Source organism: Bombyx mandarina, chromosome 05, assembly GCF_030267445.1.
Source record: "Bombyx mandarina strain Sakado chromosome 05, ASM3026744v2".
Classification (NCBI taxonomy): domain Eukaryota; kingdom Metazoa; phylum Arthropoda; class Insecta; order Lepidoptera; family Bombycidae; genus Bombyx; species Bombyx mandarina.
The window spans coordinates 16,662,282-16,681,861 of record NC_143212.1 but is presented as its reverse complement, the minus strand read 5'-3'; the positions used below and the strand labels follow the sequence as shown (position 1 = coordinate 16,681,861).

At 41.0% G+C, this 19,580-nt stretch overlaps 1 protein-coding gene and 1 long non-coding RNA gene across 3 annotated transcripts in view; both read right to left on the bottom strand.

The window, feature by feature from the left end:
• Window positions 1-57: 57 nt before the first annotated feature.
• On the bottom strand, window positions 58-615 carry LOC149503036 (uncharacterized). Its single transcript, XR_016323185.1, has 2 exons — window positions 477-615; window positions 58-147 (listed from the first exon to the last, which is right to left on the bottom strand). It is a non-coding gene; the product is annotated as an uncharacterized LOC149503036 (long non-coding RNA).
• Window positions 616-1,917: 1,302 nt separating this feature from the next.
• The window catches only part of HDAC6 (histone deacetylase 6), a 29,979-nt gene continuing 12,316 nt past the window's right edge, over window positions 1,918-19,580 (bottom strand). The window contains exons 5-19 of one of the 2 annotated variants that reach the window (XM_028180424.2): window positions 19,397-19,580; window positions 18,701-18,903; window positions 18,302-18,370; window positions 17,645-17,837; window positions 16,992-17,051; window positions 15,823-16,016; window positions 14,927-15,141; window positions 13,358-13,439; window positions 12,760-12,906; window positions 11,533-11,656; window positions 10,920-11,135; window positions 9,656-9,781; window positions 8,803-8,932; window positions 7,329-8,038; window positions 1,918-5,533 (exon numbers count right to left, since the gene is read on the bottom strand). In XM_028180424.2, coding sequence (XP_028036225.2) covers window positions 5,312-5,533; window positions 7,329-8,038; window positions 8,803-8,932; window positions 9,656-9,781; window positions 10,920-11,135; window positions 11,533-11,656; window positions 12,760-12,906; window positions 13,358-13,439; window positions 14,927-15,141; window positions 15,823-16,016; window positions 16,992-17,051; window positions 17,645-17,837; window positions 18,302-18,370; window positions 18,701-18,903; window positions 19,397-19,580 — 2,875 coding nt within the window. In that variant the 3' untranslated portion in view covers window positions 1,918-5,311. Of the gene's footprint in view, window positions 5,534-7,328; window positions 8,039-8,802; window positions 8,933-9,655; window positions 9,782-10,919; window positions 11,136-11,532; window positions 11,657-12,759; window positions 12,907-13,357; window positions 13,440-14,926; window positions 15,142-15,822; window positions 16,017-16,891; window positions 16,952-16,991; window positions 17,052-17,644; window positions 17,838-18,301; window positions 18,371-18,700; window positions 18,904-19,396 lie in introns of both variants that reach the window. The other variant, XM_028180425.2, reaches the window with a different exon arrangement.

Genomic DNA, 19,580 nt, shown 5'->3' with positions numbered 1-19,580 from the left:
ATTATTTTTATTGACAATTCCTTCTCTAAAATTACATAAATTAAGTAACTTCTCTACTTTTTGTTTCTTCAGAAACTGGTTTCATATTCCATGAAAATATAGATGGTACAGCACCTTTCTTCAGATATTTATGTTAATGTTTGACACCTGAAACACAAAGAATAACATTTAAATATACTATCACAAGGAAACCTGACCATAGTTTCAAAATATTTGTTATTGCAATGGATGCAGCGATTTAGATAGAACTTTCAATAGTAACAGCTAATAATGAACAACAGCTCATGAGGAATGTGTTTCCTCCAGTCTGATTTTGTGTTTGTTAAAAGGTTCCTTACAGCATAAATCTACTTGCAAAATATGTTAGCAACTAATAGTGTGCCTAACTAATTATTATTGGATTTTTTTAATAAGAGAACAATGATGTGTGCTACACCTAGTCATGCATTATATATATTTGACAGAAAGAAGCATACCTGTGTATTTACTAATGTTTTCATAGTCAGATTCCACAAAGTGTTTACGACATAACCTCGAACTTTTTGTGTGAATACTTTTTTCGCGTCAAATGGCCTTTAACCACAGTCTTCCAATTTTCTTGTCCTTCGGGAATTGATGTACTCCAATTTCTGAGCATATTGGTACAAAACAACGCGTCATTGTGCTTAAAATAATTTTTAATCAAAAATTCCAATACAAATATTGAATGTTATGGGAACAATGCACACCAGCGCCACTTTGACAGTTGCCAACCCCATTGATATAAACCAGTTTATTTCGGTCATTATTTTACTACGGTACCTATGCGTTTTATGGGTAAAAAAGCTACTCAGTTCTAACAACTTTTAATTTAGATATTTTACATATTAATATCAGTATTATTTTAAATAAATTACATGAAACTGATTTAATTAATGGGTTGGGGAATGTTATCATTCGAATTTATGACAGTGACAAAGAATTGTTTGTTTCATTAGTCCATTTAGATAGGCAAAGGAAATTGAACTCATAAACGTGAAATTTTTTGTGCAAATTCTAAGCGGTGCCCCTTAAAAGGTAGATTTTTCTGAAACGAAAATAAATAACACTAATCAACGTTCAAAGAAAATAAACGTGGGATTAGGCTAATTTATCCCCGGTCTTAAACCCACTTCTATTCAAATTGCTTATTCCTTTGGAAGAGTTTCGGGTTCTTTGGACATATCGCCAGAAAGAGAGGTGAAAATTTAAAAGAAGTTGCTGATAGCAGGAAAGGTATGCGGAAGAAGGCTCAGAGGCAGGAGTCCAGGGCCGATCGGGACCAGATACGCTCTATTCTCAATACTTCAGTCCATGATGTCATCCACACAGCCGACGATAGGCAGGGCTGCCACAGGATAACCCAGAAGAAGGGCATTAAAGGAGGCCACGATCTTCAACATTGAGAATTATTGACGCACGGAGATTGCTTAGTACCCTATTTTGTCTATGTTCGATCCGTGCACCAAATATATTGTTACTCGATGTTGAGCGAAAGCGATTAAAGTAGATGCCACACAACGAAGATGTGTTGCCGAAAATGCGCTCATCATTGGTCTTTTTATGTTTTTATTGATTGAGACCAGGGTACGGCCCATATTTGTGTTAGTAAATGATTTAACACTATTATTTTCGGTTTCCAAGAGTTTCTTTAGTTTTTCTTGACCAGCGCACTATTCAAATGTTGACAAGCAACACGCCAGTCGCTGACGGTCAACGTAGAAACTGTAAAGTATTCATTGGTAATAATATAATGACTATGAAAACGAAATTAAGCTTTAGTTTTAATTATGTCCTAAAATAAAATAATACCACCGAGTTCTGTTCTATTGTAGCTGTAATTAAATATGGGACGCTTTACAATTTATGGATTTCTTAAATAAAAAAAATAATAACCAGTTTATCTTTAACCATATCTTTATTATTCAAATAAATTAATGCGTCAATTTAATCCATTACGTTCAATTAAATAAAGTTAAAAAGTATATAAAGGCAGCCTATAAGAAACTTTTTACATTTAGACACCTGACAGATAACTGGGCGGGAAATATACACAAATCGAAACATAAATTTTTTAATATGGGTACACTGCCCAAAATATTTAAATTATTAACATTATGTATGTACCTAGGTACCAGTTATTAGGTTAATTTCAATAAAGCCTGCATGAAGGTATTACAAATAATAAATAATGCAAATAAACATTCTTAATTGAAGTTTTTTTTATCATTAAAATGTGATAATAAACTGACATACGAGCACTCAGTTGATGTAAACTATGGCCAGTGACTTAAGAATGCAAATACATAGATTGTCTACTAGCTGCCGACCGCAAGCACTCCTGTGTGCTAAGTGCGAGTTTTTTAGCGTTCTCGATAGCGTAAAAGTTAACTCAAATTTTTATGAAGGTGGAACAGCGCCCCTAGCGGCAAACGTAGGCGAACGTTCCAACTCCACACCAATTTGAGTTAACTTTTACGTTATCGAGAACGTTAAAAAACACACAATAAGCACAAAGACTTCTCAAACTATTGAAAATGTACATATTTCCATTCCTATTATAAATAATTAAATACGATAAACGCATTTATATAAAAGCATACATTAGTAACAATCACAATTTTCATATACATCTTTATAACATATCAAATATATATTATACTATATCAAAACATTTGTGATATGTAATCAGTGCCTTAAGCGTATTTCATACAATACGCACAACAGACAATACATAACAGTCGTATTGCAAAATAAACAAATATCAAAATATAAAATTTAATTATTAAGAATATTATCTTCTAATTAGTTATTAGAAAAACAAAACCTTAATATACGAATGATTTTCCGACTTCAAAAAAAAAAGGAAGGGAGGCTATCGATTCGACTTTATCCTAGGTGAACTGATTTTAATCATTCTTTTTTTTTAAGTTATTATTTGGAAGCTGGTACTTTTAGTGCGATTCCATTACAATTTTATCAAGATCTGAATAGTTATTTTTGAGTCATATTTTTAATAATGCATATTTAATCCTCTTTAAGTAATGCACGATAATACTCACATTTTATTTGTCGAAGTCGGCTTTCTTTTTGCTTTAATATTTTGTATTGGTTTGTATAGAATTTTATAAGAGATATCTTGCATATTTAATTGCGTCCAAGTTTTTTTTATTGCATAGATTGGTAGACGAGTTCACAGCCCACCTGGTGCTAAGTGGTCACCGGCCCATAGACATCTATAATATAAATGAAGCCACCCATCTTGAGATATGAGTTCTAAGGTGTCAGTATAGTTACCACGGCTGCCTCACCCTACAAGCGCACTAGGCATCACTGTAACGGTTAACAGAACCACACTGCAGACTACTGTGCCGTAGATGCGGACAACTGTACGTATTTCGTCGATAATGCAATTGAATGACCCATGCGCCCTCAGCGGGCCGACCGCGGTCCTTCCATCCACAAAAAAAGCGATTTCGATAAACTCTTGGCACTAAGAGGCAATTTTGCAAAAATTCGCGGACACAAGTCGCTTTAAAAAAAAAAGAAAACAGATTTTATTTTTCTATATTTTTTTCATGTTAATTAAATGCTTATAACAAATAATATTTCTGAACAAAATTAACATGTCTATTGTTAATTTCGGGTATTGCTACAGTTCTAGTCTGTTGTTTTTGTGATGATGCTGTTTCTGGCAAATTCAACCATAAAGTCAAGTTTGAGGTCGGGGTCTAATTTTTACAAAAATCGCCTTTTGTATTCTTTGTTTTATTTCATTCTTGACTGTCTACTCTATGAACACATTGCTCACAAAAAATCTTACCCTATATATGTATAATACATAATCATACAACTTGTTAGTGATGGGTCGTCTTGTGAGCCTGCGCGGGTAGCTACCACAACCCCGCTTATTTCTGTCGCGAAGCAGTAATGCGTTCCGGTTTGAAGGGTGGGGCAACTTTTGTACAGTACAAACTGAGACTTAGAACATACGTCTCAAGTTGTTGGTGGCGGCATTCACGTTGTTAATGTCTATGGACTCCTGTCACCTCTTAACGCCAGCTGAGCCGTGAGCTCGTTCACCCGTCTAAGCAATAAAAAAAAAACAATTTGTAAACCTCATCCTCCAATTTCGAGTTTTAATGTATTTAATTATTTAGCGTTACAATGTGTCCAGTTAGATAGACACTCACTATTATATATTATATAACCCGCAATTTAAAGCAATGAAAATTACAATTAGTAAAAATATAAACATAATTTACTATCATTAGGAACAATTAGTATACAGATATAGTATTTCTATATTGTTTTAAATTGATTAAAGTATTTTCTAATATGCTTGTTTAACCTATAAATAATTACAAAACTATTTTTGCGTGTTTTTACACATCACTATATTGTGTGTTTATAATGTGACGAAAACCCAGTCTGGTATATAAGTTATTTAATTTTAAAAATATTTAAATTCAAGTAAGGATAGTACCATATAGAGGCAGTAGTATAGTTAGTATTAGTATATATCTAAGTATACTATATATTTGTTACGGAAATGTTAACTTCTTATTATTCAATTTTATTTCAGTTTTTCTAGTAGTAGGAGTAGTAATTACTATACTGCATATTCATCATGGAAAATCACAGTATTTTCAAGACATTAGCGATCCAAATGTTTCAAATCAATCGGATATATTGACATTTTTAATTTACTGGAGTCATCGAGTTGGATTTTAGCACACCCTGTATACAACAACAAGAGGTATTGGAATTGATCCCGAAACGAGAATCAAAATTCACAAAGAGCGCTGTGCTGATTGCACTGGACACCAGCAAACGATTCAGTGTTACTTAAAGTTCAGAGACTTTTAGTTGTACAGTGAGCCGCAAAAGTGTTTCAGTAGGTACAGTACAAAACATTTAAAATACATAATGATTTTTTAACGCTTTTATTTATTGTGTAGGTTAATGAGTGCTAGGGTTACTTGGTGTGAAGCAGTTACCGGAGCCAGTAATTAGGGCCATGAGATTGATATTTTAATTATATTATATAACGGTCTGATTTAGTAAGTAGGTTGGATGACTGTGAATATAACCCGTATGGAACAAAGCAACCAGCGCCATTTTTGTTTAGATATTTGAAAGACGATTGTACAATCGAAGATATGTAGCTGTTCTGTGGCTGACACCGTGCACAGCCCAACTGTACAGTTTTGCGTTATATGATTATCATAATTTTTTTTCGTTCGCTTCAGATTAGTTAGATAGTAGCACACCCTGTATGCGAGTGACGCGGCTAGTGCATCTCTACAGCGTCTGCGGCGTAGCACCACGGCATGTCCTCGCCGAACTTGCAGCGGTGCGCGTTGTTCTTGGCGTCGTAGAGCAGCGGGTGGTCCACGTAGGCGTCGCACGCGCAGCACCACACGGACAGGTCGCGCAGGGACAGCACCAGCGCGTGCCCGCTGGCCGCCCAGTGCGCCTGCATGTGAGCGTTCACGCCGCGCGCGCACGCCGTCTGGACTCAACCCAATACACGATTTAAACATCAACAGCCGACATGGTGACAGTTGGATGAATAATTTTGGAATTAGAATTTTGGAAGTCGTCGTGGCCTAAAGGATAAGACGTCCGATGCATTCGTGTGTAGCGATGCACCGGTGTTCGAATCTCAGGCGGGTACCAATTTTTCTAATGAAATACGTACTCAACAAATGTTCACGATTGCCTTCCACGGTGAAGGAATAACATCGTGTAATAAAAATCAAACCGGCAAAATTATAATTTGCGTAATCACTGGTGGTAGGACCTCTTGTGAGTCCGCGCGGGTAGGTACCACCATTCTGTTTATTTCTACCGTGAAGCAGTAATGCGTTTCGGTTTAAAGGGTGGGACAGCCGTTGTAACTATACTGAGACCTTAGAACTTATATGTCAAGGTGGGTGGCGCATTTACGGTTGTAGATGTCTATGGGCTCCAGTAACCACTTAACACCAGGTGGGCTGTGAGCTCGTCCACTCATCTAAGAAAAAATAAATAAATAAAAACATCGACAGCCGACAGTTGGATGAAGTAGCTGTTCATACTCTGAAGATTAAGGGTAGGGTAGGCGCAGTGGGACATGCTACCATCTCTCAGATATTACAAAACAGGCGATGACGTCATCACGTGACAACAGTGCTAATGAGACTCTCTGATAGCGATAAGTAGCCGTGGCCTGAAGGAGAAGTCGCCCGATGCACTTGTACCTTGACGCGACTGGGCCGGCGTTCAAATCCCGCAAGCCGGTACACATTCTTTGTAATAAAATACATAGTTACGTATATTAGTATTTTCACGATTGACTTCCATGATAAAACGTTAACATCGTTTAAAAATTGTTAAAACGGATTTTTTTATATAATATATTTTTTTTAAATATAATTAATTTAATTGATTACTGCTGTCACGAAGCAGTAACGTATTCCTGTTTGAAGGGTGCATAAACATGCGTTATACAAATTGAAGCTTCGATCACGTCTACATGTTAATGAATGTGGCAAACAGTCGGACCGCGAACTCAGAGACGACAATTGAGCTTGGACTTAGTTTTTATGCACACATGGCCATCTTCAAAGACCATATACAGATATATATATAGTCGGTCCATAGAACGCCTCGTTGTACAGGGAAGCGTTGATGGTACAAGACCGCGCGGGAGGCCACCAATGCGGTGGACCGACCAAATTAAAACTGCAGTGGGAGGTCCCTTAAATGAGTGCAGTAGAATGGCTTCGAGCAGGGAGAGATGGCGCGACATCGTGAGACGCATCAAGTCTGCCCCTTCCAACACTACATGACGATCACGACCACTCTGTCAAGTGTGACACGACTGAGAAGAAATACAGATATAAAACACCCAGACAGAATAAATAAATGTGTTAATCACACGAATGTTTGTTCGACGTGGGAATCGAACCCGCGGCACCTCCGGGTCATTGAAGCCAACGAGAGTGCGACACCCGCTGCACACTCGGTCATCGTCCTCATCGAACCCGTCGCTTGCGTCTACTTACGTCGCTCGACGAGTGAATTAACCTACAGACACAGCCCACTGAGTTTCTCGCCGGATCTTCTCAGTGGGTCGCGCTTCCGATCCGGCGGTAGATTCTGCGAAGCACGGCTCTTGCTAGGGTTCGTGTTAGCAACGTCGTCAGGTTTGAGCCCCGTGAGCTCACCTACTAGTTAAGGTTACGTTGATGTAGCCTCTCAAGGCTCTCAGGTTATTAGGCTTATTAGGTTGCACACCCTATGGGATAATGGCGCATACTCACAATGTAGCAGTGCAGACACACCCAGTTCTCCAGGGTGTGTTCGCAGTCGACGCACTTGAGTCCCTGCTGGAAGCGGACCCCGGCGGGGATGGCGTACAGCGCCTCCAGGTGCGGGCACCAGCCCAGCGGCACCACGGCGAACATCTCGCCCTCCTCGAGCGCCTGCATGTTCTCCGACAAGTAATCCACTAAACTCTTGGTATTGCCAGTCGATTCCGGATTAGAATTGGACGCGGTGTTGCCGGCGTCGTCCTCGTCGTCAGTGCCGCAGTGCACGCCGTCTCCGCATTTGTTCAGACTGAGGTTAGCCATGTTGTGCTCCAGGGATGTGTCCAGTTGAGTGTCGCTCTTGGAGTCCTCGTATGAAGACGACAGCGCGTCGGACAGGTCGGCCAGGCCTCGCGACGGCGCCGGCCGCTGGAGGACGTCCTCAGACGGCAGAGCGAGTTGGAAGGCGAGGCTCTTCCAGTACTTCTTGTGCGTGCTGATGACGTTGTTTATGGTCTCGACGGCGGACCAGTGGCAGGCGGTCCTCGGTTCGTAGTGGTGCAGTATGGGGTCTCCCAGCAGGGCCTTGGTGCACATGGTCATGGCGTAGGAGATGGCGGTCGTGTTGTAGCCGCCCTCCAGACAGAGCACCACCCGACCTCCGGCGAGCCCTCGCAGCAGCTGCGTCATGCGGCCGTAGCACTCCGGAGTTACTTTACAACCTGAGAGCAGTACGTGCAGAGTATACAAGTGACGATTGGATGTTCAATAGACTCTTGACCTTGTATCAAGACGTGGAGGCTGCTGGTATACTGTATATTTTGAAATAAGAGTTGATTATCGTGTGTGTGATACAGGGATACTTTAGTACGGTTTCACTGCTTTTTTTATATGCGTAATTATCAGGACATGGTACGCATTTTTTTTTTTTTTTTTAATCCTTACGAATGTCGAATATATGATATTTTCTGTAAAAAATATATATTTTGAAAATCTAATATTTTGATGCTGATAGTCGTTGTGTGAATCGTGTATGTACTTTACATCAAATAACTCAAACATTTTACTGGTGGTAGGACCTCTTGTGAGTCCGCGCGGGTAGGTACCACCGCCCTGCCTATTTCTACCGTGAAGCAGTAATGCGTTTCGGTTTGAAGGGTCGGGTAGCCGTTGTAACTATACTGAGACCTTAGAACTTGTATCTCAAGGTGGGTGGCGCATTTACGTTGTGGATGTCTATGGGCTCCAGTAACCACTTAAGAGCAAGTGGGCTGTGAGCTCGTCCACCCATCTAAGAAATAAAAAAAAAGAAATAAATAAAAAAATAAAAAATTATATAAAGATGAAATAGATCATTAGTGTGTGAGCATACGTGGGCGATTGCTAGTGTATAAATTTTGGCCCCAAATTACGCCACACGTAACGAATTTACGCTCGGCTAATTTGACAAGGCGAGTTTACTTGTTTAAAAAAAAAGCGTTCTAACCTCCCAGTGGGTCCCCCACGCAGGCATCGAACCCCGCTGACACGATCACCAGATCCGGATTATACTCGTGAGCTATCGGCAGCACGACCTGGGTGAAGGCGGCCATGTACTCCGCGTCACCCATGCCGCGCTGACGGAGAAATAAAGGGAAGTCATCAGGACACGCATATATACTTTGTATTTTTGGGACAATGAAAAACATCTCACAAGTCGACTGATTTTCTAAACTCAAGTTTGAAGTCAACACCGCTAATATTATAACGCCATCTGTTGTCGAATAGCAGAAAAAAATAACAAAAGAACTAATCATATCGAGAGCGCTCGAAAAGTGCAACGCTATCTATTATCAAATAGTGGAAACACATATCGAAACGATTCGCCTTATCGGGAATGTTCTCAATAGTTGTAGAGTTGTTGTGTCGACTATGGAAGCGTTGCAGAGATGGCACGAAGGAGTCCGTAATCGGGACTACTCCAAGCGAAGCGGAATAAGTGAATTGAGAATTTTAAAGTGTTTCTTAAGTGTTCTAAATGCTTAATAGCTTTAATTTGTACTTAACAATATTCACTTCTCCCGGTTCGCTTCAGGTGATCCGTTCGCTGTTTCGCTTCGAGTAGTTCCGATTACTAACTGACTGCGTTGCATCTCTGCAACGCTTTTATAGTCGATACGACATCCCTAGAGTCGCCGAGAACATTCCTCACAAGTCAAGTGTTTTCGATGCGCGTTTCCGCTATCTGACAATAGATGGCGTTGTGCTTCTCGAGCGTTCTAGATGTTATTAGATCCTCCGATATTCGTTTTCGATATGGCGTTTACTCTTACCGGCGTAACAGTATTCTAGTTTATTACCTTATTCCAAGGTATGTTGATATTGTAGCCCTCGCCCCGCCCCGTGCCCACGGCCGTGTAGTCCGCGTCCTTCGAGTGCGGGAAGAACGAGCCGTGGTCGTAACGATGTATCGATATGTACAGTATCTGGATGAGAAAATCGATTTTATAATCGACACGCATTTTTTGTGCGGGTTGTCTTGTTTATATTGTTAATTAGTGATACTCCGTCAGTCTCCGCTGGGACTGTCGTTGTTAACTGTGCATAAAAAATTTTTTAAACTACTCGCACGCCATCTGCCGTGCATTGGTAGTACGAGAGAAATTATGACGCAAATCTTCCCTGGATTCGTGTTTATATAGCGATGCATAATGGCGAAATATAATATACGTAAATTTCTATTTATTTTTTTATTGCCCTCGTAGGCAGACGGGCATACGACCCATCTAATATTGAGTGGCTACCGTGCTTATAGACGTCAGCAATGCCAGGGGTAAGCCAAGCAGCTGCCTACCTTATTGATTTGACATTGAAAACAAACTCAATCACTTATATATTTTACTAGCGGTCCGCTCCGACTTCGCTAGGGTCTTTAACAAAAATTTAAATATAAAAAAATATAATACACACACATTAACCCTTATATTTGCGTCAGGTTTCTAAAAATAGAAAATTATAAAGTATTATAGTTTGAATAATAATTATTATTTTAATGAACTCTAATTTTCATTTAAATAAAAATAAATCTAATTTTTTATTATTTTTATATTATTATTTGTTTATTTATTGGAGTTTTAGTAAGAATCTCTTATTTAAAAAAAAAAGAATATAGCATGTCACTCGGGAAAAGTGTAGCTTTCAAACAGTGAAAGAATTTTTCAAATCGGTTCAGTCGTTTCGGAGCCTATTCAATACAAACAAACAAACAAATCTTTCCTCTTTATAATATTATGAGTATGAGTATAGAAGTATAGATTAGTGATGAAGTATAATATACAGGCATCATATTATGCAAGTATCGGTCCTTTACTGGTGGTGGGACATCTTGTGAGTCCGCGCGGGTAGGTACCATCACCCTGCCTATTTCTGCCGTGAAGCAGTAATGCGTTTTGGTTTGAAGGGCGGGGCAACCGTCCAGTAACCACTTAACACCAGGTGGGCTGTTAGCTCGTCCACCCATCTAAGCAATAAAAAAAAGATATTACCAGTATACCGGTGGTTTTTTATACGGTCATTGCTGTTTAGTGTGTGAAGGATATAAATTGGTAGCAAGTGTAGTTGCACCTGGTCGTCGGTGTAGGTGAGCGCCTGCGTGCCGTTCCCGTGGTGCACGTCCCAGTCGAGCAGCAGCACGCGGTGGGGGAGGGCGGCGCGGGCGGCCAGCGCGGCGTTGTTGAGCAGACAGAAGCCGGCGGGCGCGGCGCGGGCGGCGTGGTGTCCGGGCGGGCGCACCACGCACGCGGCGGCGCCGCACTGCCCCGACACCACCGCCTCCACCGCCTGCCGAGCGGAACACCGTGTCACTCAGTCTTAACCCTTTGACTGCCGTGTAGGTCACCGGTGCCGTACGCGGCACACTCAAGTATTATTGTCAATTTTTGTTACTAAGTCGCCTGAATAACTTTTTCCTTCTTTTGTTTTAGTCTTTTAGGTCTCACAGAAATACATTCGATTTCATTGGACCACCGCCCCGCCTATTTCTGCCGTGAAGCAATAATGCGTTTCGGTTTGAAGGGCGGGGCAGCCGTTGTAACTATACTGAGACCTTAAAACTTATATCTCAAGATGGGTGGCGCTGTAGATGGTGGTGACGTTGTAGATGTCTATGGGCTCCAGTAAGTATGGGCACCAGTATGGGCTATGAGCTCGTCCACCCATCCAAGCAATAAAACAAAACCTGCAGCACGCAGCCGGCCGCCACAGCAGCGCTGGACAGCGACTCCGGGTGAAAGTACACAGAGTCGTACTCCTCCTTCTGGTTATTCAGGTCCCGCAACTTCGTCGACGCCAGCTCCTTTAACCTGAGGAGACACATACAGCATATAAATAAATAAAAACACAAAAAAAAATCTACAAAGAATAATGTATTCTAATATATTGCGATAAGGTTGATTTTTGTTTAAATAAAAATTCTGTGTGGCGTTTAAGAATGACACCTTTTTTTTAGGATGCGTAAGCCGGAACGCACGACAGGTTGAAAAATAAAAAGATCCGAAATGAACTTTTTGGCGGAAACCCGAGGAGTGAAGTTATATGATTTGTTATATTTTGTATATTTAGTGTTTCTTCGGGTTTAATGTGTAATAATGTTGGTTTATTAACTGTTTAGCATCTGTGAAAGTACACAAATGTGAGTAAGTCAAACAAAGCCGCTGAACGTAACTTATCGGGATCCTACAAATAGTCCATTGAAAAAGTCTACCAAGTAAATGACCATTATTTTACTGAGATTATATTTCACACCATCTAATCTCATATCATCTAATCTCATTTCATTTCGTTACATATTATCATTTTTCATATGAAAAAGAATATAAATTAAACTGAGACTTGACTTAAAAAAGGTCTCAGTTACCAGGTCATAAAATCCTTTATAAAAAAAACTTCCGAAATAAGACGATAAATAAAATTAAAACATGGTTATAACTGTGTAAGCTGCTGCAACAATAACATTCCTATTGTTTCGATTGTGGTGTTAATTACGTGTGACCCAAAAACACGATTTTCGCGCGAAATAAAAAAGGAACTCTATTTGGACTCCCTCATCTGAAATCTTATATATATAAAAATGAATTGTTGTTCGTTAGTCTCGCTAAAACCGAGAACGGCTGGACCGATTTGACTAATTTTGGTCTTGAATTATTTGTGGAAGTCCAGAGAAGGTTTAAAAGGTGAATACCTAAATATGAAAATTCTCGGAATTAAATAAAAATAACAATTTTGTTTTACCTTCAATGTGTCCCCCGTCGGACGGATTCCTTTTGTTTGTTTTATGTTTATATTTTACACAAAAGTTTAGGTCTTTTATTTATCGATTGAGGCACTACGAAATCTACCGGGTCAGCTAGTATTAATTAAATATATTTGAGAGGCGAAGGTATTTGTGTAAATCTCCACAAGGCACCTGTCCAAATATTTGTCGGAGTGCACGCTCAGTATCTCCTGGTCGGAGGCGGCGCGGCCCGGCAGCCGGTGCAGCCTCTCCAGCAGACCGAAGTCCCGATGTCGCTCGTGGATCCTCATGATACGCTCCGGACTTTCGACGTGGCCTCTAGAAGGAAATCTAGATTCAACTTAACTGCTAGATAGATAATGAAATCTGTAGGGTAGTATGAATGAATGTGCATTTTTTTTTCACGACATAAGCACCTCTTGAATTGGATATATTCATATATTAAGAATTAATCTTTTAACCCATAAATAAATAATAAAAAAGAACCTTTTATTTCTCGCACTTTTAAAAACTTCTAACCCATACAATAAATATAAATAGTAAGATTTTTTTAATGACTTGGACGTGGACGAGCTCACAGCTCACCTGGTGTTAAGTGGTTACTGGAGCCCATAGACATCTACAACGTAAATGCGCCACCCGCCTTGAGATATAAGTTCTAAGGCCTCAATATAGTTACAACGGCTTCACACCAGGTGGGCTGGGCTCGTCCACCCATCTAAGCAATAAAAAAAACCAATAGCCCAGCAACCGTCGCCGGTGGACTCACGGTTCGACCACGTTCCTGTGCTTCAGCATCGCCTCGTCGTACACGTAGCCGACCGCGTGAGTCGGTGACGTCAGATCCGTCACTGAAAACACGAAACTGAACTGACTGGTGATTCGCAGGCACGTCCCCCCATGGCAACTTGAATAGTCTTTTCCCCCTACCTAGTGGCTGGTAGCCTAAGGGGCTATTCCAACTGAGCTCACGGACTCAAGCTGAGGAATTTTGCTAAAACTAGCCCTATCAAGAGGTAGTGCGTAGCAGAATCTACCATCGGATTGGAATCGCGTCCCACTGACAAAATCCCTCGAGAAACTCTGTGGGCTGTGTCTAAGGGTTCGTTCGCTTGTCAAATTCTTCGTGCTAGAGGAGCCTAAAGGCATCCAGAACGGATTCAGGGGATCCGGCAAACAAACTTAACTGATAGACGGAAGCCTTTAAAATTGTCACCGAACATCTATTTATATAATAATATTAATAGTATATTATGAACTTAGACTGTGACGCAATGTAACATAATAAAAATTAACTCGGGGTCAATGAACTCGCGTGGGTATAGATATGATTACTGTGCGGGTTCGCAAAATATTTGCCATTGAAAATGACATATCGTATTTTTAGACTTAGCCTCATAAATTAATGTACAATTATGTCAAGATATTTCAATACATTATACCCTTTTCTGATTCAGGAGTAATAAGTACTATATTAATGTGTGTTCACGTGTGCTCACAACCGGAAAATTGTTATAATATGATAATGAATTACAGTGAAACTTTCGAATCACCATCAGCCTATAGCTGTCCAGTGCTGAACATAGGTACTTCCAATAGTCCTCCAGTGTTGTCCTCTGCATTCAACGTAACCCAGTGATTTTCAGTAAGTTGTCAATCCATCAGGTAGGTGGCTGTCTCACGCTACACTTGCCAGTACGTGGTCTCCACTGAACTCAACTTTCGAATACTAATTTATTTATCTATTAATATATAGAAAAATGAATTACTGTTCGTTAGTCCCGCTAAAACTCGAGAACGGATGGACCGATTTGGCTAATTTTGGGCTTGAATTATTTGTGGAAGTCCAGAGAAGGTTTAAATGGTAGATAAATATGAAAATGCTCGGAATTAAATGAAAAATAACAATTTTGTTTTTCCTTTGACGTGTCCTCCGTCGGATGGATTCCTTTTGTTAGTTTTAAGTTTATATTTTATACAAAAGTTTAGGTCTTTTATTTATTGATTAACTACGAAGTCTGCCGGGTCAGCTAGTTTAGTTTCTAAATATTATATTAACTAGCGACCCGCCCTCGCTTCGCTTCGGAAACATTAAAACACACATGAAACCAAAAAAATAAAATAATTTTTTTTTCAAAAAAAGTAGCCTATGTTCATCAGGGACAATGTCGGCTTCTAATGGAAAAAGAATTTTTCAAATCGGTCCAGTAGTTTCGGAGCCTATTCGAAACAAACAAACAAACAAATCTTTCCTCTTTATAATATTAGTATAGATGACGTCATTGTTCATAAGAGGACAGTCGTCGTTCCTCATCCGTCCCCCCGCCCCCCCGCTCACCCGCTCGCAAGTGGTCGAGTCTGTCCTCGAGGGCCCGGCGGGTGGGCTCGTCCTGCGTCGGGTAGCAGTCCCGGGTGGCGAAGCGCGACGGGCGCGCCTCGTCCCCCCGCCACCGCACGAGCACCTCGTGGCGGCCCCCCCGCGCGGGCTGGTAGCTGTAGCAGCTCCAGTACTGTCTGTGCGCGTATATGCAGTCCAGTATCGTGTCGCGAATTCTGCAATTGATTTTTATTACCTCGTCAGGTCTAAGTATGTAATGATTTGGCTGCGGTAAGCAACTCTTAATATGGTTTTATTGCAGTACCTACTAGACAGATAGACGAATGGCGACAGCATGGAATGCCGCTACTCACATTTATGAATGTAAATAACAAGTACTCTTAAACAAGAAACCCTTTGTGATTCACATAAAATATAACCTAAGGACATAACGTAAGGCATACTAAGATTATTTAATTATGCTAAATTTAGTTAACGACTACGTTTTTTTTTTTATTTCTTAGATAGGTGGACGAGCTCACAGCCCACCTGATATTAAGTGGTTACTGGAGCCCATAGACATCTACAACGTAAATGCGCCACCCACCTTGAGATATAAGTTCTAAGGTCTCAGTATAGTTACAACGGCTGCCCCACCCTTCAAACCGAAACGCATTACTGCTTCACGGCAGAAATAGGCAGGGCGGTGGTACCTACCCGCGCGGACTCACAAGAGGTCCTACCACCAGGAATAACCTACTTCAGCAGAGTATTTTTACTTTATTTTATTACACGTACGTTTTTAATTACTCACAAGAAATCGTATCATTAAAATTGTAATATACAGTATATTAGATCAATTGAAATTTAGGGAGTTATCACTTTGGTATGCGACTATGTCTCTTAGAAGTACTCACGAGTCGCAGGGGGGCGTGGGGGGTTCCAGTTTGGGGGGCGCGTCGCCCAGCAGCGTCCGCAGCGTGAGGGCGGCCCCCTCGGCCAGTGACGTCAGGCAGTAGCCGCCCTCCAGCACCACGCACACGCGCGCCGTCACCGACTGCAGCGCGTGCAGCAGGACCGCGTAGCACGCCGGACTCACCTCCATCTCTCCCTACAACACCCACCCGGGGTAGGACCGACTTGTCCAACTTCAGCGGAACAAGTCGGACACCAATGACATGCATAAACTGACAAACATAAGCTTATCTATACTATAATATTATAAAGAGGAAAGATTTCTTTGTTTGTTTGTATTGAATAGGCTCCGAAACTACTAAACCGACTTGAAAAATTCTTTCACTGTTTGGAAGCTACATTATTCCCGAGTGAAATAGGCTATAATCTTTTTTGAAAAAAATTAGGGACCTTTACTAAAACTCCAATAATGAAACCCAAGGTGTAAAAAAAATGGTGCACGTGAAAGAAGTGAAACTTCTTTTGCGGTGTACTGTGATTTTCTTCATTTTTCATCCTTAAATCAATTTTTCTTGTAATAGAGAATGCTGTGTATAAGAGAAACGACCTAGCCCGTTTTGCCCTATTGCCTCTTCACGGTCAAGTGGTTCGCGAGGCGCTTTGTCTATTTTCTCATTCTCGCTCTTTCTAAATCGTATCTTTTCTCTCTATCCGCAACGAATCTGTCGCGAGTTATATTTTACTCCCAACGCGCCTAAAGAAGTTTCACTTCAAAACAAAATTATATTTAGTTTAAGTGTACTTTCAAAAACTAGATTCAATATGAACACCCCGGACGGCCAGCGCCTGTTCTCAATTCAAAAATTGTCCTCATTCCGTTGATTTTAATTTGCATAATAGAAATTTAAGTACCAAACCTTTTGGGAAACAGCAATTTAAAGCATTCATTTTCCGGAACATATGCTTAAAGGTAACTGAGGCGTCGTTCCAATTCCAATTGGCAGTTTATAAGCATTGTTAATGGCACGGATGACAATTCATAAAACACAGAGAGAGAGTTTAAAATCGAACCTTTTCATCTCCTAAGGCCGAATCGTAACCAGCCGAAACTATTACAAGTTGGGGCTCGAACTGAAATAGATCAACAACATGCGTAATCAGATCATTGTACCTCGGGACATCCGATGGCCGCGTCGTATCCTGCAGATACTATGATCAACTCCGGCTGGTACTGTATGATTGAGAGAAAATTTTATTTAAAAAAAAACATATCACATATTGTCGTTATAGGCGAGGGAAACGTCCCGCAACGCGTGAGGTCGTTGACCTTCGCGTCAGTTGATAGTTAGGACACTTTGAGTGCAGTGACATTAGGTACTTTTGGTCGATAAGGAAGTATTTGGAAGTTAACTTGAAAAAATCCATGACTTAACCCGGTTCATGCAGCAGTTAGCCACGGTCAATACCCTAGTCAGATAGATTCTGGACACTGTCAGCGCTATTGGACGCCACTAGTTCTACCACTAGCAACAGCTTTGCCATAGGTCAAAGTCGTTAGAAAAGTTCAACGTAAAACCTAAAACATTTTTTTTATTGCCCTTGTAGGTAGACGAGCATATGGCCCACCTGATGGTGAGTAGTTGCCGTCGCCCATGGACGTCAGCAATGCCAGGGGCAGAGCGAACCTGCAGCCTACTGTTAAGTACTCTCTACAAGCCTCGTTTGAAGAAGGACATGTCATAGCGCTGACATTAGCCCATTACATTTCTATGTCTGAGTAAACGCAACTCAGGAGGGGGTCGGTGCGTTGGACACTTAACTAACCTCGTAGGCCATGGGCAGAAGCAGCTGGTGCCAGATGGCCAAATAATCTCCGTCCTTCATCCCGGTTTTGTTGAGGGGCACATTGAAATTGTATCCTTTACCCGCGCCGCTGCCGACGTAGTGGAAGTCGGACTGTCGCAGCTGGGGCCAGAACGAGCCGTGCTCGTAGCGGTGTATCGAGAAGTATACCACTCTGGAATCGTACCAGTGGATCAACGATACAATCTATTTTTCGTCAAGAAATTAATAAACTCTATTGTCAGATCCTATCGCTGACATTCTTGTGAGAAACGAATTTGTTAGACTTTGTCGGGGTGTGTAAAATTTAACCCTTTGGCTGCCATGAATATCACCGATGCACTCCGCAGCGCACTGAAGGAATTATGTCGATTTCTAACTTTCCGGGTTCACCAAAAAGTCCGTATCACTCTCGGTAAATTCCCGCCATTTTACTAGGTATATTTTAATGTTATTAAATAAAATTGAATTTTATTCTCGATTCCGGCATACCAAAAGTAAAAATTTAAATTTCAAACGAACATGACTTTTGGATGTTTTTGGGCTTTATTAAAACTTAACGCCACTGTGGCCAAAATACCATTTGCCACGCTGAAAAAAGAAATAAAAATGGCTAAATAAGACTAAGTAAGTGTATACCTGGGATCGTCGTAGAACATCTGCTGTGTGGCTTGTCCGTGGTGAACGTCCCAGTCTACGATCAGTATCCTATTAAATCGTTTTTTTTATTATTTCAACAATTTTAATTTTTGTCAGCCCTAGAATGTTTTTTTTTTTATAAGAAAATGGCAAAGCCTTAGAGTTTGTCGATGCTACAGTATATACAAAAATGACAGTAGTTCAGAGAAAAAAATATTAATTAAACTTAGATAGACCGCCCTTCAAATCGAAACGCATTACTGCTTCACGGCAGAAATAGGCAGGGTGGTGGTACCTACCCGTGCGGACTCACAAGAGGTCCTACCAGCAGCAGTACGGTGCACTTCACATAATCTTCAACTACCCCCATACTGTGTCGAGTCTGTAAGCCTCACTGACCTTTGCAGACCCCTTTTGTCCAAGGCGTGCTTGGCGGCCAAAGCGACGTTGTTGTAGAAGCAGTAGCCGCAGGGCTCCGAGTGCATGGCGTGGTGGCCCGGCGGCCGCACGAAGGCCGCGCCGTTCTGGACTTCACCCGACACGATGCTGTCCACCATGTCGATGGTCGAGCCGGCCGATATCAGCGCCAACTCGTGCGTGCTCTGTACCACAGACACAGAAGCGGTAAGCTAATTGATATCGGGCTTTGAATCATAGATGCGAAGTGCCAAATCGGCCCCGCCGAGCTTTTGTTTCAACTTCTAAGGCCTTCAAATATTTGTGGTGAGTATAAGCATACTGGCAAACGCCAAGTAACATCAATTACACATATTTCATCATTAAAAGACGGACACGGAAGAGAGAAGTTTTAATATACAATCTAATTTACATTTTGTTTTCACAAAGTTAAATATTTGGTTTAAGCGCAAATTTTCGCAACTTTACACTCAATATATCATAACAAAAAAACTTCTTCAGCTATTTCAATGGAGTAAACTTAATTGAAGTTCAATTAAAAACATCGAACTGATAATGCAAATATCAAATAAAACGCGCCTTTAATTACAAATATAAATGTCGCGTATTAAGCCTTTCACTTCTGGATATGTAAATACTACATAGCTATACATACATGATTAATCTTTAAACACTTACCGGATGAATATAAATAGCGTCGAATTTCGATGAGAGCTCTTCCAAATACGCGGCGTCGTCGTTTCCATGTGTCGTCTCTAACATTTCGTACACAGAGGGCGCGTGTAGCACGCAGAGCTCCTCCTTGGTGGCCGCGCGGGGCTCCAAGTGCTTGCAGCGCTGGATCAGGTTCAGTTCCTGACAC